Below are 25,849 nucleotides of genomic sequence, written 5' to 3'. Positions count from 1 at the left end.
TCCCACTTTAAAGTCTCAGAGTAATTTGTTTCTCTGTGTAAATAAAACATGAAAACCTTTGTATCATTTGAGAAGCAAAAAATCTCTTCTCAGAAGTACGAAATCTTTATGTAAAGAAGAGTCCATTATTCCCCTAGTTATTCAAGCGGAGGATTTCCATGCAGCTTGTGGAAAGACAGGGGGAAGAAAAATGGGCGGGTTTCCTCTCCGTGGTGCCAGGCCCTTTTTCACGATGCAAAATGAAGTTTCAGCCTTTAAAATTTCAAGCCCTGCCTAAAAATAAATGTCCATGAATGGGTGGACAGCTCAGATGGCTTCTCTGATGCACCGACTTGTGCCGTGGAAACGAGTTACTTGGAGAGGTCGGAGATTTTGGTGGCACAAACAGTTCTGCTTCGGGCTCCTTGCAGCCTGTGCTGGAAAAGAGCTGGCGGTGAAATATTTAGCTCCATTTTCCCATCAGTGAATAGCTGGAAAATAACTCCGCTGACGGGGGCTGGTGATTGTTTACATCTGACTGCAATCTTTGGTGAATCATCTTTCATAAGTGCTGTGGGGAAAAAATTATTTATTTTTTTCTGTCATCTGAACTGCAGCTGGAAATACCTCAGCTGGAAAAAAACTTTTCTTGTGCTAGAACTGACTTCATCATGTTTTGTTCCGTTGCCTTGTTTCAACTTTTCCCATTGTAATGCTGTATTTAGCAGATTCCCATCTACACCGGTGTCTCCTGTTATCGTTGCATCCAAGACCGGTTGCGTGCCATGATGGGTAGGCTTTGGGGGGGGTCCAATGAAGCATCCTCTCCAGCTCCTTCTCCCTTTTTTCCTTGAAAAACGACTAAAGGTCTCAGGCTCATCCGAATGCAGAGACGTTTCTCTCGCTCTTTTATCTCAAATTTCTTCTCAAGACAGGAAAACCACTTCTGCCTGGCTCTGAATAATAACGGAGAGCATGGAGAGCCTCGCTGATATCAAAGCGTTCGGGGTGTAAGCACAGCTCAGTGTGAATAAGGCGATCATAATTCATCCCTCCGACATCAGATGCTTTCCTGTAATTTTTAATTCTTTATATATTCACATGGGCCTAATCTGTACCTTCAAAAGCAACGAGGAGTTTGCCCTTGGCTTCAGGGCGAGGAGGTGCCCAGGCATTCCTACACGGGCTGTTTGAAACTCAGCTCTAGAGGTCTTAATTTTTCTATTTTTTTTAAATAGTTTCTTCTCACTGCTTTTGTGTGTTAGAGGGCTATTCCCTCTGGTACCAAACTTAATGCAGGGGAATGTAATAAACTAAAAGCAAATTAACTGTGTTATTCCAAATTCTCTGAGCTCGTACAATCAGTCTTGTAATTTTCAAAGGACGCAGTAGAAAACTTGCAAGACTAATAATCATAATTATTATGAATAATGAATCCTGAGATTATTACACAATAAAAACACGCCCTCCCATGCTGTGTCTTACTGTTCAATTATTTAAAGCTCCCTGACAATTATAAACTCCCTTTAAGTCTGTCTCCTTGTATGATGAGGAGCTGTAACCCCAGCCACAGCAGCTTTTTTATCATTTCAGTTCAAAATAAAACTGCATTTAATATTTCAAAAAGATTTTTTTCTTTAGTCCTCCATATTTTTTTTTCTAAGAAATACTGTGGTTTTTTTTTTTTTTTTTTTTTTTGCAAACGTTATCAAGGAGAAAAAGCAAGCAACATTTCAAACCGAAGTGCTGTGATTATGTTCTCCCAGGAACAGAGCTGGGGGAAGAGGATTGTGTCACCTTCTTAAAAAAAAAATAAAAATTAACTGTACTAGAAAACTGAATTATATATTAATATTTGTCAATTTAATTTGTCAAAGAATTCTGTTGATTCAGCTTAAAGCACCAAACGGCAAACTTCTCTAACTCAGCATGGTAGAGCTGCTCAGCTTCCCAGCATTTGTCAACCCTGCCCAGGCATTGCAGGTATCTCAGGGTTTTCTTCAATTTTCCCAATTTCCCCATTTTTTTATTTTTATTTTTTTGAGAGCCGGGGGTGCAGCAGGACCAAATTTCTTGCGGAAATTTTTTCTGCAAGAATTCATGACTTTAACCCAAAGAATTTCCTCTGAATGCCCCGTGTGGCTATTCAGTAGAATTATTTCCAGATCAAATTTTAGCTCCCGTGTAAAGCAAATAGCTTCAAAATGATTTTTTTTTCCCCTGTACCGAGTAAAATATTTCTCCCGTTCGATCCCCCGTATCCTTCCCCTCACCAAATGCTGGTGGGTGGTTCTCTGCTGAGAAATTGCGATCTAATAGGTGAGGAGAAGGTTGGAAATTACAGGTGATTGAAGAGGGAATTAGAATGGTAGAAAGCCAGCAATTTTTAAGATGCTACTGTAACTACCACCATTATGTCTAATTCTTTTTAAGTCTATGGCAAAGTAGATAATGTTAACAAAACTATTAGTATCACTGCACACGGCTATAAATATCCTGTTGTCTCAGAGTAACCGCTCTTCTAGCAGGGCATGGTGAGTTTCATTAATGTACAGATTAGTTCTGCTGCTTGCTTGCTTTTATCTATAAATTCAATATTATAGAGAAAACGTATCTGAAGAAATATGTGTTTGTGTTTTTTTTTTTTTCTTCAGTGCTTTCTACTCTGATAATGGTCTCGGAATTAGTATTCAACCCAACCGATTGCTGCTTTTCTGCCTGGCTTAGGTGGGGAGATGGTTTTTAGGAAGGACACAACCCTGCCATCTCCGACTTTGATTCCTGTGATCTGCCACCGAGCTTTCTAACGGGTTTATTAGAGGTTGTAGGTACGAATTCTCTGGCTGGGAATCCTCTTAATTACTAATTTTCTTTGGAGCGATTGCTCTGGGGGCGATGTAGCTGATGAAGCCTGCTTTCCTACAGACTTGCATCCTTCAGGTTCATGCCTTGGACCTGCAATAATCCCCACTGGGGTCCTTTCCTGACCCCTCATCCCCTAAATTTCATGCCCCACCATGAAGAAATGCAGTAATAGCCATCAATTGTCTGCCCCCAGAGCAGAGGCAACTATGTGAGCACATTTTGGGTACTTGATGCAAGGCTGACGTTGGCCAAACCCGTACGTAAGGCAGAAGAGAGTCACTGAATTCCCTTTGAAGCCTGGGACACCACATCCAGGCATTGACTTTGATTAAATGCTCAATATTTCATTTTTTTTGAGCTCCATAATCTCGTCTGGATTTCGGTTAGAATTGGCCAAAAGATGACGGATGCCACAGAGGCTTTAAAGGACGGGCAGATAGCATGGCTGTTGTTTTCTTTCCTTAAAAATATAAAATGGTAAAAACTGCCATGGAAGATGGTCTCGCACAGGCTTTGATCTAGGACTGAAAACCTTGGTTGCAGGAGTACGGAAATTGCTCCTAAAGCCCTAAATCGATGGATAAATTGAGTTCAGTCCATACTCAGGACCAGTTAGGGTCAGTGTTCATCTCTGCAGTGTAGCAGCCGCTGCAAGTTCACTTCTCAAGGCCGATGGACCGCGGAAGGCAGATGACAAGAAGCCCTTTGGTGTTTTGCCTTCCTGGTATCCATCTGTCCTTTGAGTCCTGGTTGGGTCCCCTCGCCAGGACACCGACTGCTTTGGTGGCTGTTACATGCTGGAGCACAGCAGTGCTGGCACCTCTGCGGGGCTGTCCTTCTGTCCTCCTCCCTCTGCCTGTCTCCTGCTATGTGCATTGCATCAGTGTGGCCTTTTGGGGAAAGAAATGCTGGATCTGGTGCCTTAGACGTGCCTTTAACAGAGAGGATGCTTTGGGTAAGCATAAGCCAGGAGCAGGACTTTTTATTTTCTTTTTCTTTTTTTTTTTTTTTTCACATTTATAGTAAAGCTGTTTTGCTATGAATAATTTCCGATGGAAATTGAATTATTTTCTGGCTCCCTCTTCCCCCCAACACAACAGACCTCACCCTTCCCATCTCCCCCCAGCCCTGCTCGTAGATCTGGAAACCGTAGGAAATTTCTATGCGAGGAGAAAGAGCAGGTGGTGCTTTTGGCCCCAAAACTTCAGGGTTGTGAGGCACACCGTTAGCTCTTTCGACCTGGTGTGGGCTGATCCAGATTATTTAAAATCTCGCTTTCTGCATTCCAGGAAACGTGCAGTCAGACGTTTCTCTCATCTTTGGAAATGGGCACCCATAAGCCAGGCAAAAAGGGTTTGTTACACAGCCGTTTTTCTTCTTTTTCCATCACCGCCTTGGGCTATCTGCTTGAAATTCAGATGGTTTTGGTGCAGGTCAGAGCTGGCTCCCTTTCAGACAAATACTGTCTCAATGAAGACCAAAGATAAACTAACGAGTGAGTTATCTTAGTCTTCGCCTAGCCAAGAGGTGGCAGAGGCCAATTTTTGCAGCTCACAGAATCCCAGGCTGGTCCCAATGACCTCAGGTTTGCTAATTGCTCTGGGAATGGGCTTGTTGCCTTGAAACTGTTCCCATCGTGTACCAGCAAGGACGCTCACTTGGATTTTTTGGAGCTCGCAAGCTGCCAGCAACCACAACATGATGCCACGGTTTTGCTGCCGGTGGAGGTGCGTCAATTGGGAAGACTACTTGTGGGGATTTTAGAGAAGTTCTTCAGAGAAGAAGCTCTTTCCTCTTGTGCTCATTACCAGAAAATACGAACTGCTGCACAACCGTGTAGGCACTTAGCTTATAATTCTTCACTTCTCAGATGAGGAGGAAAGGTGCAGAAAGTCTCGCCTTGAAAGCATCCCCATTAGCTATGCGTGGCTGCCCCCCAAATTCATGCTAGTGTCATTAGTTTTGATAAATAATCCACAGAGCAAATAAGGAAACATATGCCGCCTTCTGCTAAACCTTTGAGTAACACTGAGAGCTGAATAACGATAATAAAAATTAGGAATTATAAAAGGCTAATGTGCCTGGTGGAAGCCTGAGCTACAGAAAATGGCTAATTTATTGTATCATGTTTGAGAAAAATTAGGTTCCTAGGAATCCAAAACATAAGAACTGAAATACAGAGCAAGTACCTCGGTTAGCCAAATTAAGGGAAATGCTACAGAGAAAAAAAGCAATGCCGAAGCAGTTTGTTGCTTTATTTTTTGTAGGATTCTTAGCTCTGAATCTTGCCTTGGAATTATTATTATTAAATCAGTTATAAAGTACCTCCTTGCCACATGGGACCTGTTTGGTCCCATTTTTTATTTTTTTTCTGAAAGCAAAGGGTTTGGCCCAAATATTGAAGGCATCAGCAGATGTTTAAATCCTGCCATCAGCCTGGGCTGGGTTTGGTGAGGGGCTTCCATCCCTGGAAGAGCAGCCAGGCGTGTGCTGAAGCTTCAAGTGACTTGACATCAAAACTTCAAGTCTTGTGTCCATCCATCAGCAAAGCCTTATGGAATGGGGTAGGTCAGTGTAGTTCAGAGATCTTTCTTATAAGCTTACATAAAATTTGACTGAAGACCTTGAAGGTCTCGTTGGTCATAATGTTGGACTTGGATGGCCACGTGCCTCTGTGAAGAAAACTTGGGCTAAACGAGAGATTTAGAGATGGGGCTTGAAGGTCGACAACTCAAGGTGTGAGTACGTATTCTGCCTCCATGGAAAGTCTCCAAAATCAGAGTACACAAACTTCAAATTCAGCAACACGTTATGGTCCACCAGGAGGTGCTCCATGCTCACACTGCTTTGGGGTGCAATTTTGGCCCAGGGGGGCAATTTTGGCTCAAATATAATTAAAGTTATGCCACCTTCCTTTGAAAATAGCAAGATATTTTGAAATCGAAGATGAGAAAGCTATACCAGAACACTTCCTAAAAGAACTACTTCTTTCTCAAAATGACTGAAATGTTCTTGTGCTTTCGAAGTTCTCCCCTTTTCATTTTTGGTCTTCAGCTAAAAGTATTATTCAACTTTATATTAAATTCGTGAATTGCTCAGGGTTCGGTTTTAAAGCCAGTTAAACTTTTGCCAAAATACAACAAATAAAATAGCCGACCTTCGAGCCTCTGGCCCAGTCCTTCCTAGAAATAACCACTGCAGTGCTGAGTTCACTTGCAAAAATAATGAACACGCTCCTGGTCCCTTGCTGCATGTTGAGTACCGTAGATGATGGCTCCATTTATGTTTGCCGTTTAGCACCGTCGGTATTTGACCACGAAATGCCTTCCGAGTCCCTCGGCTGCCTTAAAACCCTTTGCTTTCTTTCTGCTTTTTCTGTGGGCGGCAGCTATCGTTCGGTGGCTCCGAGACTAGATGAACTGACCAGCGGCTCCTGGGGGAGCATTCGCGGGTGATTGAATTGCTTGCAATCAACAGCCGCCCCCCCTCGTTTTTCCTGGTGACTAATTGGTGATGACAGATGTCACCCGCACCGTGATGCCCTCGCGGCACGCAGGGGGAGAGCAACAGAACAACCGAGCTGATCCCAGCCCTGGATTTTTAAAATATTTATTATATTTGTGCACAGTGTCAGTTAGTTAATAAGATCTGTTGACTACGTAAGCAGCCATTAAGACTGATTTTTTTGACTTTTTTTTTTTTTTCTTGTGCACGTGAATAGCAGTTTTATAGTCTGTAAGAGGAAAGGAGTTTCTCTCCCATGGAAGAAGAGTATCCTGAGGATCTTCAGCACATCCCTACTCAATCTCATCTCATTAAAAGCTCCCTTCTGTAGCACTGACAAACCTGATGTGAGTGAAATTCCAGTAGGTCTAGGATCTATGAGCAATGGGCTTGCGCTGTGTGCTGTTGTTGGCAGAATTTACCCCAAAGCTTTGTAAAGGGCAGTGAAATGGGGGTTGTATGTCAGAGAGGAGTTGGTAGCATCCTCCTCTAACGTCCCCAGCCCTCCCCTTGCCCTCACGTAGTGTCAGGGGCACGGAGAGGCTTCCAACACGATTATAGGATGCAATTCTCGACGTCTCCTAAGCCTCTAACTATTTTCCATTTTCAACACGCTGCTTCGAAAGCGCTGCTGGGCTGATCCTGGGAGATGCTGAGTCAGGAGAGAGCTCCCCTTACAGCACCACCCGGCGTTGTTGACACCCATGAACCTCGGTGATTTATAGCGAGGTTCGTAATGTCATAAAAGAGGCATAATAAAAATTAGTACCGCATGACTTGCTTCGAAGAACATCGTTACGGCACCGAGCGATAATGAAGAGCTGCGCGAGAAGCCAGAAGGGAGGAAGTTCGTTCGTATGGCAGCGAGGACAGATCTTTTAGTTGGGAAATCAGCATCACTGCAGATGGGCTGAAAATTTTGAAGCATATGCTGATGTACCCTGACGCTCCGGCATGTGCTCGGAGTCGTTGGTAAAACCCAACGTGTGTGAACAAATCCAACGGAGATGCGTGCGGTCACGTACGAGCTGGGCAAACGCGAGCTCTGCCTGCTTTTGGAGGATAGATTTATACACAGAGCCCGAAGAAATGCTGCTGAATGCAATGCTTTGAAACCGTGTTGCATGGTTAATCAGCTGAATGAAAACTGGAAAGGCCAAATTTTGTAGATGGTCCCTAGGAAAGGTAATAGAGGAGTTGCTTGTGCGGAAAAGAGCGTTTTGTTTGGCCATAAGTAATGAGCGACCGGTAACGTGTCCGATCTGATAGATATTTGAGACAGCAAATTATACCTCTTGCACATCTCCCTAAAGGTCATCCGATTCAACGCCTGCTTTTCTCCTGGCTGTTAGACTCAAGATCAAAATTTAATTACTTAATGGGCAGGCCAAAACACGGGGACTCATCGCAGTTCGTGTTTCTCTGCTTCACCGCTTCGTGATTTAGTTGCTTAATCTGGGGCGATGAGAGCTCCCGGATCCCATGGCTTTCCCAGGGAACATCCTCCCAATAGAGGTTAGCACTGGGATTTAGACGTGATCATCCATGTGAAATGCGGATTTTTTCCTTGCCTTCCCCTCTCAGATCCTGGTTGCTGTCCTAACCCACCGGGGGTTGCGTTGACGTTGAGTTCATCCAGATAAATCTCCCTGGGATAAAATGGTGCAAAACTCTATCTCCTCTCATCTGCAGCTCTGGTGCAGCCTGTTTAATTAGAAACAATTAGTGATGTGTTACCAGTTTAATACAAATTCCTGTTTGTCTGGTAACTGGTGCAAAGGAAAATTAGGCAACTCATGCTCTACAGCCGCGATTGCTGTTTTTGTTTAGAGTCGTTCTATTTCTTTCCTTGATGTAAATGAATATTGATTTTTTTTTTTTTTTTTTTTGGAGGAAGAAGAGAAATTAAGAACTGGTTTTAATCCCAGCCGTGGCTCAGGAACCGCCTCAGAGGCTTTGTCCAGAAATTGTTGTCAGCCCCTAAACTTCCCCAGCTGCCTGCAGTGACGCGATTTAATGGCGCGGTCCCATTAAAATAAACGGGCATATTCTGGAAAGTGAAATGGGAACAATTCTTTCCCAAGTGTCTGTGTTCTAAAAGATGATGACTCTCCCCAAATTGGTATCTATTACAGATCTTCTTATGTAAGCCAATTTCACTGGAAGAACGCCTCACTTTTTCAGTTCCTAGGTGTTACATCCACAGCATCTCTCTGGTTACAGATACTCCTGCAGGGAGGTTTTTCTCAGACATAACTTACACCTTCCGTAGAGAAAACCGTGAAAGATGGGTCAGAGAGGTGCTGGAAAAAAAATAATGAATTCCCTCAGTGCAAGAGTGCCACAAAAGATTATATTGACTGGGCTGTACTGAGCACCACTAGACCATAAGGACAGGTTTGATGTTATTTGTGACATTAAAATTCCCCGTAAATAACTTTTCCATTCAATACTGAGGATGAAAAGAGTTTTATGTTCTTACACTTGCAATTCATGCTGTATGAATAACCGCCTTAAAGTGCTAAACACAAGGAAGCTGTTGGGAGGAGACTTGAATTAGTCCGAAAGTTTATATTTTTGCATGAATAAAACATCTCGCTGCCCTGAAATGAAGTGCTTAACATAAAACATGAACGTTCCATTTATGCTTAAATGCATTCAGCAAAAATGTTGTCTTTTTAAATGGAAATAAATATATGTATATAAACCCTTCATATCTGTATTGAAAATAGCAAACCGATGAATTGAAAAAGCTGTTAGAAAGCATGACAGATATTTTGATGTAGCCTCTTTGGCTGAAAACTTCCATTGGATGTCTTGAAAAGTCGTATTTTGGCACCAGGGTACGTGGCCTGTTTAAGGAAAGTGTGATTTGCAGCAGGAAGTTGAAGGGTTTAAGTGCGGTAGGTTTCTCGCTTTTCCTGAAAAAAATATCGAGTTTCAAATCTTACCAACAAGCTCTAATTGACAGCGTTTTAAAAGTATGGATAGCCTATAGTGCGTGTTCTTATTTTAGCATACTGCAAGTGTTAAATCAGTGGCAAGTGACTGCAAAAGTCTTGGCTTAGCTAAGGTTGCAATTAAAAAAAAAATTGCTAAATGGATAGCGTCATGAGAATTAACCACTTGCTGTGAGGTATAGGCAGATCCTATACATAGCTCAGCTTGCTAATCTCTCTGTGTATTAATTTATGATCTGAAAAATGATTATATTTGTTAAGGCAGGGGTGTGGCAATATGGCATATGTGTAACAGGCTCCGATTTTGGATGTGAATTAAACATGAGTAATTAAAAGCATGCAAATTTTAATTGCTTTAAGAGCAGAAAAGTCAAATTCACTTTAAGTAGTTCAGGACTTGGTCCTCGGTGCAGATTACCAGGATAATTTTTAGATCAAAGTCGTAATTGGCAGCTGAAAAACAAGACCAACAGTTTCTGAACACACAGCCACTTTTCAGCTTATTTTTCTTCTGAAACAATTGTTTTTCTCTTTTTTTCTTTCAATTTGGTAGTTTTGCAAGAGAGGCAAACAAGTCTTTTTGGTACAGAGATATAAAAACTAGGCTGAGGTCTGGGATGTAGCACTACATAAAGGTCCCAGAAGCACTGCACTGAAATCATTTATTTATTTTATTTATTTATTCGTTCATTCATTCATTCATTCATTCTTGGATTTATAGGATTTGCACCCATGTCTCTCTTACCAGGAGAAGCTCGTGAATAAACTCACATCACCTATTCCCACCTTTGCTTGGCAGTAATGACGTTACATCTTTTTGATACCAAATCCATTGTGGGATATGATTTCAAAGCTTTTTGCCATTCATTCATCATCTATTCTTGCGCATCCCCCAAAAGCTTTTGCTGGTCTCTAAAGACACCATTTTAAGGGGAGAAGGATGCTTCTGCCAGGACTTCTCCCTACCTGTATGCAAACGTGTCCACGTCTATTTAAAACCAAAAACTGTGAAAACGTGTTTTATAATTGATCTATTTTCAACACTAAAAGCTGTAAGCAAGAACCTCCATTTCTACAGTCTCTAAAAATGTTTGCTTTTTCAAGATGCTACCAGTAGGACCCAGTGCAAGCATGCATCCTACTGGCAAAGTAATAATAAGGTCACAATACTCACAGCTGATTCTGGATTAAAAATAGTGGGAGATTTGGTTCATAATTTGAGATGCTTCATGTGGCTTCGTAAAGGAAACACAGAAATCAGAGCCTATTGGGCTATATTCAGGCCTTCTCTGTAGGTTCTTGAGTCATTTGCACCTGTGGAAAATGAATGGGAGCTGTCTGATTTCGTGCTCGCTTTGTACAGAGATAGGTGATTGTTCACACTGCCATGAGAGCAGAGAGAGATGTACCTCATAAGGAGTTAATTCAAACCACATCGGGCTAAAATCAGCCCCTGTCAAACTCAGATGTAGATGGTTTAAGCAGTGGTGGATTGATCTTGTGTAGTCACATGAAAGACTGAAGGATTTCAGATATTGCTTGCTGAGATAATTCCAGGTTATATGTCTTCCTATATTGTACAATATATGTTTACTATTCACTGCTAGCAACGATAAAAGGGAAATTGCTTTTGTCAGTGATAGCTCTACAGAGTTTACTGAAAGCCAAAGTAAAAGAAGTACTCGGTGGGCTAGAACTACAGTCCCAATCTTGCTGCTTTTCCCCTCATTTTTTTCCTATCGTTTAAATGGGCACCTAGCAGGTCAGCCACCACAGCATCCACGTGCACAAGGTCATGGTGGGTATGGATTCACCTCCAGATTTAAGATATTTATTCGGCAGGTGTAAAGGTAGATGCCTTTTCATGGTTTGAGTAGCTTTTTAGGCTCCATCATCTCCCCGTTTTTATGGGGGGAGCTTAGACACCCATCATGTGTAGAGTCACCGAAATGTCAAGACTTGGGCTGATTGTAGCTCAAGTTTCTGAACGCCAAACCACCTTTGGTGGAAGAGACTTTGGTGAAAGACTGCTGTGCTTTGCCACGAGGATGGCTCCTCGATGGAGGAATTGCATACTGAGGTGGTTTGTAGGGGAACTTGAGGGTTTCTACAAGGTCTTAGATGCCAAAATTGCTAATAACAGGGCAGTTTTCTGAATCTAAGCACAAAAATTCCACCGAAAAAGCCTTGCAGGTTTCTCTGTATCTTTTTTTTTCCCCAGATCTTGCCCTTGATACTTCTCTAGAGATGTTTACCCAACACAGCTCATTAGAAGCCAATGCGCTTCCAAGACACGAGTCAACATACGGAACAGACCAGAAGCCCAAATCTCCTCGCTCTGACCGTGCAGCGAAGTAGTTGTGTCTCTTTCTCCTATAAATGTACACAGATTATACTTTAGTCTTGTGTTTGCACATTATTTAGAGCAGTGGCCCATGACTAAGGACACTAAACACAATCTCAGTGCAAGTAATGGATCGCAACTTCACAGCCAAAAGAGCTGAGGCTAGGGCTTAATACTTTCTTTCAACACCTCATTACTCTGGAAATGCCCCTGGGAAATTTCTTAATTCCCTCCGGTTTGGGATTGATCTCCATAAGTAAGGGGTAATAATATTTGTTATTAATAATAACGGTATTAATTGCTCTTAAAAAAACAATTTAGGAACAGTATAGGGAAACGCTGTGCCGGTATTTAGTGAGCGCCGTGCTTTTCACAGAAAGCTATTCTTCATAAGCTGTTTAGGTAATAAACCACCGTTAATGATCTCACAGTAGATTAATGCTACTAATAGAGTTTACAGTATCTGCATGGGTGTTGGTCCAAAATAAGCTTGTAATAATGGAAAAAAAATGCTTTTGGTTTGATACCAATGATGAAAATTTGGTTGGCCGGCTTTCATGTGGACTTCGTGGGCAACAACCAAACCCTTAAATGCTCCAAAAGGTGCTCTTCTAAAAATGAATTCTACTGCTTGAGCCTGCAGTTTATTCATTTCTGGATTTTGCTTGTAGACAGAACACTTTTCTAGGTAAAAAAATGTTTCTTTCCTTCTTGCTTTATCCCACTTCGATGCGATTACCTAATAAATCGGGTGCTGAAACACCCTCCTTAGTTTCTGCTTTTCCCAGACCAAAGGTTTGGAGGCTTGAGGCTTTGAGCGGCCAGTTACTGCATGTTTATGAGGTTAAATACTTGTGCTGCTTGGGGCGTACAAGACAAGAGCACTGAAATAGGAGCGAAGCAATGAATATATCAGACGCTGTGATCACACGGACAAGAAATAATTTTCAAGTATCCTGAGGAAGTAGCTGACTTGAGTTTTCCATGTTGCTGTTTGGTTGAGGATGCCGTGTCTTAAGGTGTGATTTTACTGTTAGTTTTTTTTTTTCTTTTTTTTTTTTTTCTTTTTCCCTCTTTCTTTCATCCCTTCTTATTTATTCACACTTATTCCGTGCCACCTTGGCCCTTTGTTTCGTGCCACCTCAGCCGTGCCCTCCACGGCGCCTCCCGCCAGCCCCGCCACCTCCGTGCCACCGGCCTCTCTGACTGTGTCCTCTCCTTCCCCTCCAGCTGTCCTAAGCTCCAGTGTCCTCCCCTCTGCCCCCCGAGATGTGGTCCCTGTCTTGGTCTCCAGCCGATTTGTCCGTCTCAGCTGGCGCCCGCCCGCCGAAGCCCGAGGCAGCATCCAGGCGTACACAGTCTTCTTCTCCAGGGAAGGCATCAACAGGTAGGTGTCCTCTTGCAGCCCAGGGGACTGTCCCTTGTTGAGGACAGCCCTGAGCTCCTTACCATCGTCTTGCAAAAGATTCTTAACCTTGTGTTCTTCCCTCTGTCCGCGTGTGGAAACGAAACAAATCGAACCCAATGTTTTGAGGCCGGCGGTGCCTTTTGTTGCGGTCTATTTTTGTAGACGACACGTCAACGTTTATATAACAAGACTTGTCGTCTTGCTACGAGGGACTGTTTTGGATGACAGTGATGTCCATGGATCCTACCCCTCCGGCTATCACTCGGCCATCTAAAATAAAGTATTGTTAGCTCCATGTTTTACCTTTCATCTTCCCCTGAAGCCACGGGCTCAAGTGTTGTTTGCATCCCCAGCGGAGGCGAATTTGTTGAGCCCTAATCAACTCGAGAGGAGGATGCTTTTAGAGCACTGCAAGGTCTCAAAAACAGTTGGGGAGAGGACAATGAAGATTTTAACATGATTGTGAGTGCAGCAGGCCAGCCTGGGCTGTTCCGGCCACGGCTGATTGCTGCCCAGCAGATAGCTCTTTTGGTATAATGGCACTAGAGATTATTTGCTCTTTTTCCTGAATCCTCATGATATATGCTCATGTCACACTCGAACAGGTAATGCGTAGTTACTTGGGTTTTATTTTCCGTACAAAAATTATTTGATGCCTGAGAAGAACCTTGTGCTTTTCCCTTCCTGTGCAATCACTCTGAAGAACTCGCTTCGAGTATCCCGTCCTTTATTTCACTGCTGGCTGGCGACTGGTGCTTGTGTGTGTAAAGCTGAGGATGCTCAGCTGTCTCCATGTCCCTCCCAGTTTGGGTACAAAACGAGGATTCACACGGCAGAATCAATTATTTTGTACAACTGGGTCCTAATATTTGTCTGTACCCATCAGTGCTGGTCACAGTGGGATAGGATGTGTGCTGTGCAAGGGGATTCCCATTTCTTTACTTTTTTAAAAACCTTTGGGACTCGTTGGTGTGTTTGGAATTACTGAAGATGTAAAAGGAGCCCCACCCCTGGATTCCCTTGCATGAAAAGTAATTTTCTTCCAGAATTGGTGGTGCTGCTCGAAGTATTGAGTACCAGCGAGAGGCATTAGGCCAATTCCCAACAAGATCCACACCTTTTTCAAGAGCCTCCTGCAGAAGACTGAGGGCCCTGTGTTAAAATAAAGAAATAGCAGGATGAAAAGAATAATAAAGAATAGCAGGATGAAATCAGTGTCTTTTTTCTTCAAAAGCTTCCGTGGAATTTTTGAGCTCTTTGACTTCATTGTTTACATGTTATTTTTCCAAAAGAGCTATTATTCTTTTTTTTTTTTTTTTTTTTTTTTTTTTTTTTTAAGATAAAATACAAATGGGTTTGACATTAACCTCAGGGATGCAAAGGAATTGTCAGAGAAATTACTGCAAGTCTGGAATAAGGAGCTCACCCCGTGACGATTTGCGTGGCAGGAGGCAGCACCAGCACACACGGTGGCTTTGGGGACAATCCAAAGAAGTTGTCCCCTGTGTTTTGAACTCCACCGTAAGGGCTCTTTGGCTCAGCCCTTTGAAAGAAGCCACTTTTGGAAGTGATTGTGCTTATTGCTGTGCTGTAATCACCAGGGCCCTTCTGACGGGATGCTCTTTAATCTTCGTGCTCTGCCAGGCATCCGGTGGGGGATCAAATGGTTTTTCTTGCAGATAAGGATGACTGGAAAGAGCACTTAAAGGTAAAAGGCAGGGTTCTGAGGAAAGGATAAAACAAACCTGAAATCTATTAGGAAATAAACAGCCAGCCAATACCTCTGCACTCAGGAAAGTTGCTGGGTTGAGAAAAAGTTCAGATTAAAAAGTGATATACTCCGTACCACTTGCTGGTAACAGCAGACTACTGACAAAAAAGGAACAAATATTTTTTCATGTATAGGATCTGTTAGCAGATACATAGCCGAAGCACACGTTTTATTGTTCTTCTTTTCTGTTTAAATGTGGTATTAGAATATAATGCATGAATTTCAATGGATACAGCTCTGCAAGGTACACGCATAGACGTAATATAAAAATCCATCCTGCCCTGATGGAGAGCAGTTTCGGGAGAGAAAGGATCTCTTTTACCTTTCACTTGACATTATAAGCTCCCCGAAAACAAACTCTTTCATACCCAAGTAATAAGGTCGATTGAAAGATTAAAAATGCTTGTCAAGTTCTGCAATGGAAGAGGTAAATCTCTGCCTTCTTGCTGTGTTTCCCATTGCACTGGTGAGCTCTTGGGAGTGGTGCTGCCCACATCTCATCCATCCATACTGAACTTCAAATTATGTTTTTTGTTGCTAGAGGTCATCTTCAGGTGGAAAACACCGAAATTATATATATAATCATATATTAAATATATTCATCTATAAACTTCCTCAAAACCGAAAGTGTTTGCATCTGGATGTGGCCACCAGTTAATTACAAAACGACTTTGGAGTTGCAACTTTTCCTTGAGAACATTTGCAAAATTGGCCTGATCCAATATTTCGTTTTGAATTTTGGTAATTTTGGTCTCTTTTTGTTGTTCAGACCCACTCTCAGCCTAATTGTTTGTTTGCTCTTCTCATCCATCTTCGCTGCTTTGCTTCTGTACCGAGTGAGCATTGATTCACACGGGCATTTAATATTTGTGTGTGTTAGTCATCACAAGGAAAGAGGCATTGTTTATTTTTGATCTTGTATCCATAGAACAAAAAATAACCCCTCGCATGTAGTCTCAAGCCATATTTAATTGCCTGTCCGGAGTATTGAATGAATTCTGCCACCTCGGTGAGAATTTACGTGCTATGTTTAAAATTAAAAATTAAAGCTTTAAATTAAAAAATGATTTATAAGAGAGAAATATTTATACAATAATATATCTATACAATAATAGATTCCTGTTTGACATTTTAGAGGAGACACAAGGCCCCAAAATAGTGTTCAGTGTTTTATTGCAACCTTGGAAACGGCACGTTGGTTTAAATAATGGGTTCTGATTTGTAGCCATCCTTCTTTAACTGAATGTTTGCAAACATAAATGAATAAATAAAATGAATGAACTGGGATGCCTTGATCCTAACAGAAAAGGAGGAGGAAAACGCTCCTGGCAATCAACGGGATTCCGACATAACACGAACTTCCTTCGATGAAGGGCTCTTGCAAGATGGGGAGCTGCTTTGTTTCCAGTTGAACGTTCACTACAATTTGTTTTCAACGCCAAATTAATGAATGCACAGGTAGTCACGAGCAGCCAACGGAGCTCCCCAACTCACTGCCTGCATGGCGCAGAGCGAAGAAATGAATCAAGGGACCGCTTAATTGAATGCAAAAACTTCTATTTGATTAGAGCCTATCTTTAGAATTCAGCTTAAGGTCTAAAATATCAGTCCCAGATGAACTGTTTACATTAGTTCGGAGGTTTTGCTTGTTATAATCAAGGACTTTGTGTTATTTCCTGGGAAAACGATAGTAGGGGATGAAAAAAAAAGAGCTCAAGGTGGTGGAAGTCCACCCGTTTTAAAATTAATAGTATTCATTTCACAGCAAGGAGCATTAACATGACTTGTCTTACTCGAAGTAACTAATTAGGTGTTTGAAACATTATAAAAGCATTTGTTACACACCTAGGAGATATATGGGGACTGTAATTATCTTTTTTTACATGCTGATACTGTAATGTAACATGATCCTCAGTCACTGGAAATTACATGTCGAGGCCTCCATTTTACAAGGACACGAATGACTTTAGTCAAGGGCTTTTATTTTTAGCCCGTAATTTATGGCCAAGACAGGCTTGAAAAAGAGAACCCCAAGTGTAAAGGTGCCTGGCTCGAGGACGTTTGTGCTTTTTAGGGAATTCCTGCACTGCCCCATTGTCTTGGTCTCAGCCCTGGGGTTTTTGCTTGGTTATTTTTTCGGTCCCTACTCGGGCGGATTGGGAACATTCACTTTTTTATTGCAGTCCAGTTCTTACTGGTTTGAAGTTACAGGATCTTGACGTATAGAAATGAAGCAAGGGAAACAAAAATGTTTGCATTTTGAGGGAATACAAGAGGCAGCCTCAGAGCACTGATCTGGGGTAGAAAAGCAGTCAGATGAGCGTGCCTCTCAGTTTCTCTTGTTGTGCTTGGAAAATGCTCTTGTTTCAGCTAGAAAACTGAAATTATGGGAAATAAAACATGGAAAGGTTTAATTTGCTCAGTGCTCTCCTGAGGTGCATGGAGAGAAAGCACTTGCTGGCTAGGAACAGGGAAACTTGTGTGGTTTTTCAGCTGAAGGCTGCTCCCCTGAGCTTCTACTTTTCATTGCTGCTCCCAAACTGGAAGACATCAGATTACCTAGGCACAGACCTGAGCTAATTAGAATTGGACTGGAGCTAATTAGAATTGGACTCGAGCTAATTAGCCTTGGAAACGATGGGTGAATGCTGTGAGATGGAGTGGGCGATGGAGACCTCCAACTACTGCCTGCCTGGGTGCTATTTCCAGCAGGAGCAGCCAAGCTTCACGTGGACTCATGTTTATCTAGGGGTGGCGTGGTCTGTCACCAGTGGGATTTGGGACCATCACCAACAGAAGATGAGCACTGAAGCTGCTGAGATTGCCCATGGAGATGCAGCCATCATCAGAGGCTAATTCCAAAGCACTCGCTTTGATGTCTCCGAAGGACTGAGGCTGGTTTGTGATGCACCAAGGGCAGCTCTGAGAAGAGGAATGGCATCCCCAGGACTCTTCAGATACAAATCCAGATACAAAACGGGCTTTGTCAGAGTTTTCTCGTTGTAACACTTCACACCTACATCCCAAACTGCACAGGATCAGAGTTTGGTGCTGGCTCAGCACCCTCAGCCTAAATAAAAAGCAGGTTTGGCTGAGCTCAGGGATGCTCCGTGGTGATGTGGGTGCCAATTGCACTGTATTTTGCACTTATTTTTAATTTCTTACTAAGGTAGTAAAAGACTTACCAAATCAATGCTACAAACCATACAATTTTCCAGAATTTCATATACCACAGGTGCCACTGTCACAGAGAAGTATTCAGGCACGCTATCCTTAGGAAATCATTTTTACCCGCTTCCCTTTGCAGATTGTTTTTCCATCAATATTACTTTGCTGTTTTATTAAAAAAGGCAAAGGACCAACATGCTATATGACTTCTGAAGTGCCAAAACACAAGCCTTTTGTAGCGCTTGCCACATTCCCAGTAGGCACCATTACTTGAATTAGGTTTTTGAAAGCAGAAATCAAAAGAAACCTTACAGACAAACAAGCTCTGAACCGAAATTTGATAAGTAATCACACCTTGCAAGCTACCGGCTGCAGAAAGAAGTACCCAAAATGCATTTTCAAGTTGGTTTTGTTGTCGTTGCAGGGAACGGGCGGTCAACACGTCGCAGTCCGGGACTCTCCAGCTCACCGTGGGCAACCTGCGACCGGAGGAGACCTACACCTTCCGCGTGGTGGCCTTCAACGAGTGGGGACCCGGCGAGAGCTCACAGCCCGTCAAGGTGGCCATGCAGCCCGAGTGTGAGTGGGGTCGGGGTCAGGGCCACAATTCTGCCTTGGTATCACACGTCCCATCTTCTGTCACAGTTTGGAGTCACAGCTTTGATGCTCACATGTCCCATCGTCTGTCATGTCACGGCGTAAATGATGCTGAAATGTAGGCTTTGGTATTTGTATTTAAAAATGAGTACTTTCCATTAGTTAACATTCACCTCTAAGTATGTTTTATTAAGTTTTGGAGTACTTGGAAGCTTTCAGTTCTGCCTTTTCACATTCTGCATGTCTCATCTGTAAGTATTTCCTGGTCTCCAGAAAGAAGAGGAATTTATTGAGTTTATCCTATGGCAGTTTTTCTCCCTTGGAAAGTCCAAGAAGGGCTATTGCAGAGAAAGCAATGTGACTTTAGCCCTCCCACAGCAAAATTCCTTGTTTAGAGGAGTTATTCAAAAAAAATGGTGTTGATAACCAGTTCTTAGCATCTGGGGACCAGAGCATCTCCCATTCAAACAGAGATGGGTGCAGGAACCACTTCATCTCCTGCTCTGAGACTGCTTTGCTGTTTATTGCATTTCTTTCCAATTATGCAATTGCTGTGTGCAAACATAACCAGAGTTGTATTTCAGCCCTTTTTGGGTAAATAATGCTTGAAAGTCAGTTTAGGAATCTGAGTTTTTAGAAAGTAATAAGCAAATTTTAAGCAAATAAGCATCAGCATCGTTTAACTATCAGCAATTTCTCTCTGTTAAAACATGTGCAGATGCACGCACACACGATCCTGTAAATGTTTGCATTACGCATACGTATATTTACAGAAGGAAAATAAGATTTCACTGGGGAAATCTTACTCTTTGCAAAGCCCAGGTGAAAAGCAGGCACCGCTTCCCCCTGCTGTTACTGACTGATGCTGCCACAGCCCGGAGTTACCCGCTCTGTTTAACGCCAAGCGTAGACATATGGAATATCTTTTCCTATTTAATAACTTCAAGATTCCTCTAAAGTGTCAAGTTAGAGCGTGGAGGAAATATTGCTTTCCATTTCTCTGTTCGCTTTTCACCGGTGACCAAATTATCCTATCATTTTTGAAACAACTCTCTCTGGTCCTGGGAGGCAGTCAGCCTCGGTGTGGCTGTCTTTTAGAACACGCTGTAACTATTGTACAATAAATTACATGGCTGCCCCGAAATTGAATTTCCACATTATTTGAAAATATCCGAAGTATTATGCAATCTGGCATTGTTAAAGAAGAAAAAAGCTGATGAAAAAGGACATCTGAAATTCATGTCTGTCAGTGCCTGTTTCTAAAAGTGCATACATTTGCTCGGTAATCAGTTTAAAAGATCAACAGAACAAGTCCCAGCTTTTTGAAATAATCATCCACAATATACGTGCTGGATTTATATGAAGGTTTTTGTCCCCAGATTAAACCTTTTTTTTTTCCCCTTTTTCCTTTTTTTTTTTTGTTGTAAACTGCAACCCCTTTTTCCTTGCCTTTATGGTATATAATTTCACTACAGTATTATCGGCCCGGATTTAAATCCCTGCCTGCTTAAGCCATGTCTAATCTTTTCATACCACATGTGGAGACTTTGTGAGTTATTATTTTGCCTCCTCAAGATGCTGTTAAAGCAGCTTGGAAGTAGAGAATAAAGAAAGGCATCTATTCTTGCACGGGGGATTGAAAATGTCCATCGGAGGTTTGAAAGGGGTTCCCCGCTGCGGGACCAGCTCACGGCTTTTCACATCCCTGAGGAATTAAAGGCCGCTTCCTAATAAATCTGCGTCTTCGTGATGTGTGTGTTAGCTGCTGGAAGAGAAGATGAATAGGGAGGCATGTTGGTGTGCCCCAAAGAAACGCGGAGGCATCTCTGCAGCCTTATCATCTCCGTCCCAGGGAAATCAATTTAGCGTGCGCTGACATCTCAACTTCTACCCGGGCAGCTTCGTGAAGGACAATTAATAACGGCATCTTTCTGAGGCCTAACTACTGATTTCTGAGGTTTGCTTATACCTACTTGCAGAAGCCCACCTGTATGTCTGCCACCTCCTGTGGGAGCAGATCTCAGACCCCGTGGTTGCCCCTGGAGGCGAGCCCCCACCTTCTTGTCTTCTGCATAGAGCAGCCACTTGGCCAAAGATTAAACCTTTTCCTCCCCATCTTTCACAGAAACCCTCAGTTAGGAGGCCTTTTATCTGAGTGGGGCAGCATTAAATGCTCCTGGGCTCTCCCTCTCCATTTGGGTGAAGGTTTCTGGTCCCAAACCAGCGTGGTTTTGTGGCCAGAATCCGGGCTCGATGCATTTGTAGACCTCCACTTTGGATCCTCCCACCCATCTTGAAGCCAAGAGGAAGAGGGACTACGATCAGCAGTTGTCCTAGGGTTATTTGGGAGTGATAACTGCAGGCTCTGGGGAGTGTCAGGTTTTAGGTTCACAATGGGAGATGGTATCACAGCAGGTTCCTGTTTTCATTAGAAAGAGGTAAGCGTAGTTATAGGAAAGAAATTGCCTGGCAGCTGGGTTGGAAACCAGTATTTCAGAGATGATAAATGAGGGGAAGGTGGATGTGAGCACAGGAAATCCTCGGGATATGTGTGTGTCTCTCAACGTGGGCCAGGGCGAGTTTCAGGGACTTCAACGTTTTCTGTGTGGTCCAAGAGAAGGAGCAGCAGAAAGTCAAGGCATTTCAGGGCTTTTTCATCACTGAGCGACCATCGGTACCCAAACCAATGTTTAGACTGGATAGCTCTGTTTTTACATGGCCAACCAGTACTTTGTTTAAACCGATATTTAAACTTTTAGCTGACTTAGAGCAGGTGGACATCCACGTGTTGGGCTCAGATGGATGCGTGGACGGACTTGACTAGCTACAGAGCCAACCTGATCAGTGTAAGGTTATCATACAGCACACATGAATATTACTAAGGGGAGGCAAACACCGAGGGTAGAGTTCGTAAGCTCTTAGAGTTCATCAATGTCTTTCCGAGTTACTTCACTCAGCATCCAGGTTTCCAGAGAAGCTGACACTAATGACTTTTAATTCCCACTGGGGGCTGGTGCATGCAGCCTCAGAAATCAGTCCCTTTGTCAGAAGAGCTTGTCATTTTTTGTGATTATGATGGGGAAGATACATATATTTTTTAATCCCTGTCTGGCTGCACCTAAGTTTTTTGTCTCAAAAGACAAAACCTGCCATTGATACCACGTTAAAGCAATTGCACCAGAAGCTACTCAAGTTGGTTTTCTCCTTCTCACTCCAAGTTTCGCAGCGGAGACAATATCCAAATATCCTTCGAAGACATTAGTTGCACAGGAAACGTTGAAAGGACACGAACAAAATTCCACTCGCAGTCTCTTGTAATGTGCGTTTGTCAGAGAAATGTCAAAACCGCATAGCAAATTAAAAGATCATTAACGTGAACGCAATGAGATTTGACATGAAAAGCAAGGGAAGGCAGCGTTGTCTTTAAAGTGCACGCGGATGACAATTTTATCAGGCACAATCGGTTCCATATATGTTGACCCACACAAATTAAGTTTGTATGTGCTGGAGTAATTGAACTTTCTGATGTCTTGCATCAGACCCATCCGTTTTTGATACCTCTCGGGGTCCCCAAATAGGGCCGGACCCTGCTGCTGTCGGGTGTTGAGTGTTTCAGAGGGTGCTAGAGCCATGTCAACTGGTTTTGGGCATCGATTTGTCACGGTGCCGATAATATTGTCGCTCTAAATGATGCTAAATCATTTTGTGCTAGTCAACAGCAGTTGGTTTGTTCAGACCTTTGTGTACTGATGGAATAAAAAATGAATAATTTTTATAAGCCCTGCGGCTAGTCCCATTTAACGAGGGAGCCCTTGGGCTCCGTCGGGAGCCTCCTGTGCTCCAGCCCACACTGGCTGTCATGGTGATGAACGGAGGACAAGAGGCTCCTGTTCCCCATCCATCAGCTCCCAACAACACCACATTTATTACTGGAAAGGAAAAACTCATCTCTGTCCAAGGCGGCGTCCGCACCCTGCCAAATTTCAGGTGTACCCAACAGAGCCCCGAATAATGAATGGCCAACAACGAATGGCCCCTTGAGGTTTGGACAGCATCACCGCCACGAGACACGGGAGATGTTTATCAGCATGTGAAAGGGTCAGGGCAGGTAAAAAAAAAAAGCCAGCATCTCCGGTGGATTGCTTCGGCAGGGAATTTTTCTCGTCGTTGGATGAAAGGGGGAAGCAGCGCTGAAAAATGTGTTGTGCGGAGTCATTAATATCCCCCTCATTTGTGTGTATCCTTCCGTAATGGCTCCGTAAAATGCACCCCGGGGTAACTTTACGCCGTTCTTACATGGTTCTTTAATTTTATGAGTAATTTACGGGGAGGGCTGGGGAAGGGGGGGGAGAGGTTTTCAATTGCTTGAAATTTTAATGGAACGTGTCTTCCTTGCTAAATGTTGGGCAGGCATGAAGGAGAAGATGGTGGCGTCTGTTTTTCTGTCTCTTTGACTCATGTGTCTAGCTTTCCATCCACTTATTTCTCCCAAGGCCTTTAAATCTTTTTTTTTTTCCCTTTATTTTTTTTTTTCCTGGGAGTGAAGCTTGGCTTCTGGCTGCAGTTCCTGAATTTGAAACCACTTTGCAATTAGAGCTCATTCAGGCCCTTGTTTTTATTTGCTGCTCGTTTTTCCCCCTAGTAAGCATCACAGGCAGGGAACGTGTTTGAAATAGGTTTCTTTTTACTCGCTGGGGGTCTGACAGCTCCGGGTCTTTGCTCTAGGTACGTGCTTCACTTTGCAGCTCTGGTCTCGTTCTAGCCTGGCCCTTAGGACACTTGGTTTGTCCCCAGCACTGGTCCAGGTAATGCCTCCGACCTCCCTGCTGGCCTCAGTGCTGCCTCGGGTGCTGGAAAATACACACTTGAATCCCACAGACATGACTGCAGTATGAATTTTGTCCTCTGCTCCCTGCCTTGTTTTTGTTTGTTTCAACCCGGCGATCATTTCAAATAAGATGGAAATGATAAATATTTATTTCGCGGGGAAGCTGAAGCTTTCTCCCACGGCAAGCATCGCTCCTGCCACCGCTCTTGTACTCCTTGTCCACCCCCTGCCCCCTTCGGGGCCGTGCCTGTGCTTCGGGGACAGGTTTGGCTCTCGGGGTATGAATAAACTTGAAGAAGAACTGCTTGTTAGAGGTTGTTAGTACTGATAATTGAGATTGAAGACCATCTCCTGGTATTTTATTCTTCAGAATCTGCTTAGCTTTAATGTCATGACTTTTGTTTTGCATCTTTTCCGTTTTCCCTTGAATTTCTCATTTCCCTTGGGGAACACAATGCGGTACCTTAAGGCAGGCTCAGCGACTCCGTCCACGCCTCTCTGCTGAGAATGTGGGTCCCGTGCGTTGTGGGGAGGCTGATTATGAGTGTTTTTTTAACAAGAGAGGGATATAAAGAGGGATGAAATAAGAGAAAAATGAAAACTGGGATTGTACAGCTTCCTAAAGACTTTGGGAAAAAGCATCAAAGAAGAGAAGAAATATTCTGAACATTTTTCTTGAAGCTCAGATTGATTCTCACCTCCCCGAAATAATGCAGTCATTTATTTTATTTTTTTATTTTTGGGTGGGTTTTGGGTGCTTTTTTTCTGACCACCTCTGCTGCCCCCTTTGAAAAGCTTCGGTCTCATTGGAAAGTTGCATTGCTATATGAAACACTGCAATTAAAACCGAATTTAATTGACATTGCATCCTCTTTCTGAGACTTTCTTTAAGTCTTGGTGTCCATTTAGAAATTACTCGTGAAAGAAGTTAAAACCTTTTCTCTTTCTCTGTGCTTACATCCTCATGGAGCAGAGCGTGTGGTGCCATCTGTGTTCTCTTCCTTCCCGTCTCCTCCCATCCGACCAAATCCACAAGTTGAAATTTGTTTCCCAAAGGAAGCTGCAGCGGTTTTGCCTTTTCTCCCAATCTCCCAGTTGCTCCAAAACTGTAGGGGTGAAGAAGTTTTAAGGCAGAGGCAATAACGGTCTCTGTTGGGTGAAACCCAAAGCTTCAGGTGTTCCTCTTAGCAGGAGGTTTTAAAATGGGATTAAAACATCAATTTAAATATAGGGTGAGTAGAGGAAGAGTAGGAAAAAGACTGGAGGATCATGGTTCACAGGAAATTATGAAGCTGTCGTCTTCATACAAATAGTCAACAAAATGCTGGCTGTATTTTGAAGTATTTTTTTGATTGTTTTCCTTTTTCATTGCCCTAATGAACCGATATATTTCATCCTGTCATCCTGCATGTAAAGCTCATGAAAAGCTTACACTGAAGTCATGTGAAAGCCGCTGAGAAATATTTCGGAAAGGCATTTTTCTGTTTTGGAAATATTACCGGGTGTTTCAGCGCCATGGCAATATTTTGTTTCATTTTCCTTGCGAGAAGCGAAAGCTGTCACCGCGTCTTCCCAATGTTTTGATTTCTCTGAAAACCGTGTTTACCCAAAATAATCCAGCTCAGTGAAAATACTCCAAGGGCTCTAAACGAGAAGAAGGATTCTCCATGGCCGAGGTCTCTCTACACGGCATGCTCCCTGCCTTTTGTGGTTCATGGAGGTTGTTGGTATGAAGAAGAACCCACCAGTTGTCATCTAATCATTTATTTTCATATATAATAAGCTTCTCTGCCTAGAAGCAAGTCGTAATTTTGCTCCAAATCTGCTGAGACACACTATGCCAAGTGACGTACTTCTTTTTGACTGATTTGCGAAGAAGGAGCAGAGAATTTTTATCTTTATTTCATCTGGACTTTTCTTCCTGCCCCAGAAATCTTGCAGTCTAAAGAGGTAAGATAAAGAATGGGTAGGAGATATATTATTATGCCACTTTATGGGCAGGAAAATGAAGCATAAAAGCATTAAATTATTTATCCAAGCTCCCTCTGGAAGCCTGAGCCAGAGCCAGGATTGCCGTAACCTATCTTTCTGGGCAGTTTCTCAAAATAAAAGGTTGAATTTTGGGCCCTGTTGAAGTCAATAGGAGTTGCTTTTGATTTCTGCGGATGCTATCATTCCCCTTAAGTGCATAGCGGGGCCTCCAGCTGAACGCTCCTCCATTCAGAAGGGTTTTCCTTCCAGTTTTCAGACCTCGGAACAAAAGCGGGGCATGTTTGGACACCCAGAAACACATTTTGTAACAAAAGCATGTTTTCTAAATTAATTTATCTCACTGACTGCAGGCTGTTACTTGGTTGATGGCGTTATTTTAGTCTGTGTTTTTGTATCCCATATTTCTTTGGGTTTCTTATTTACAGTAGTGATC

General features: G+C 42.9%; 1 protein-coding gene across 1 annotated transcript in view; it reads left to right on the top strand.

Annotated features, from left to right (window-relative positions):
- The window catches only part of LOC309889411 (netrin receptor DCC-like), a gene marked incomplete at both ends in the record, with an annotated part of 358,394 nt that overhangs the window by 218,918 nt on the left and 113,627 nt on the right, over positions 1-25,849 (top strand). The window contains 2 exons of the mRNA XM_082782226.1: positions 12,883-13,039; positions 18,424-18,578. Of these exons, the coding sequence (XP_082638352.1) occupies positions 12,883-13,039; positions 18,424-18,578 (312 nt within the window). The remainder of the gene's footprint in view (positions 1-12,882; positions 13,040-18,423; positions 18,579-25,849) is intronic.

Source organism: Aythya marila (genome assembly GCF_965140915.1).
Source record: "Aythya marila genome assembly, chromosome: W".
In the NCBI taxonomy this organism is placed as follows: Eukaryota; Metazoa; Chordata; class Aves; order Anseriformes; family Anatidae; genus Aythya; species Aythya marila.
Note: the sequence above shows the minus strand (reverse complement) of the source record. Positions and strands in the feature narration are given on the sequence as shown.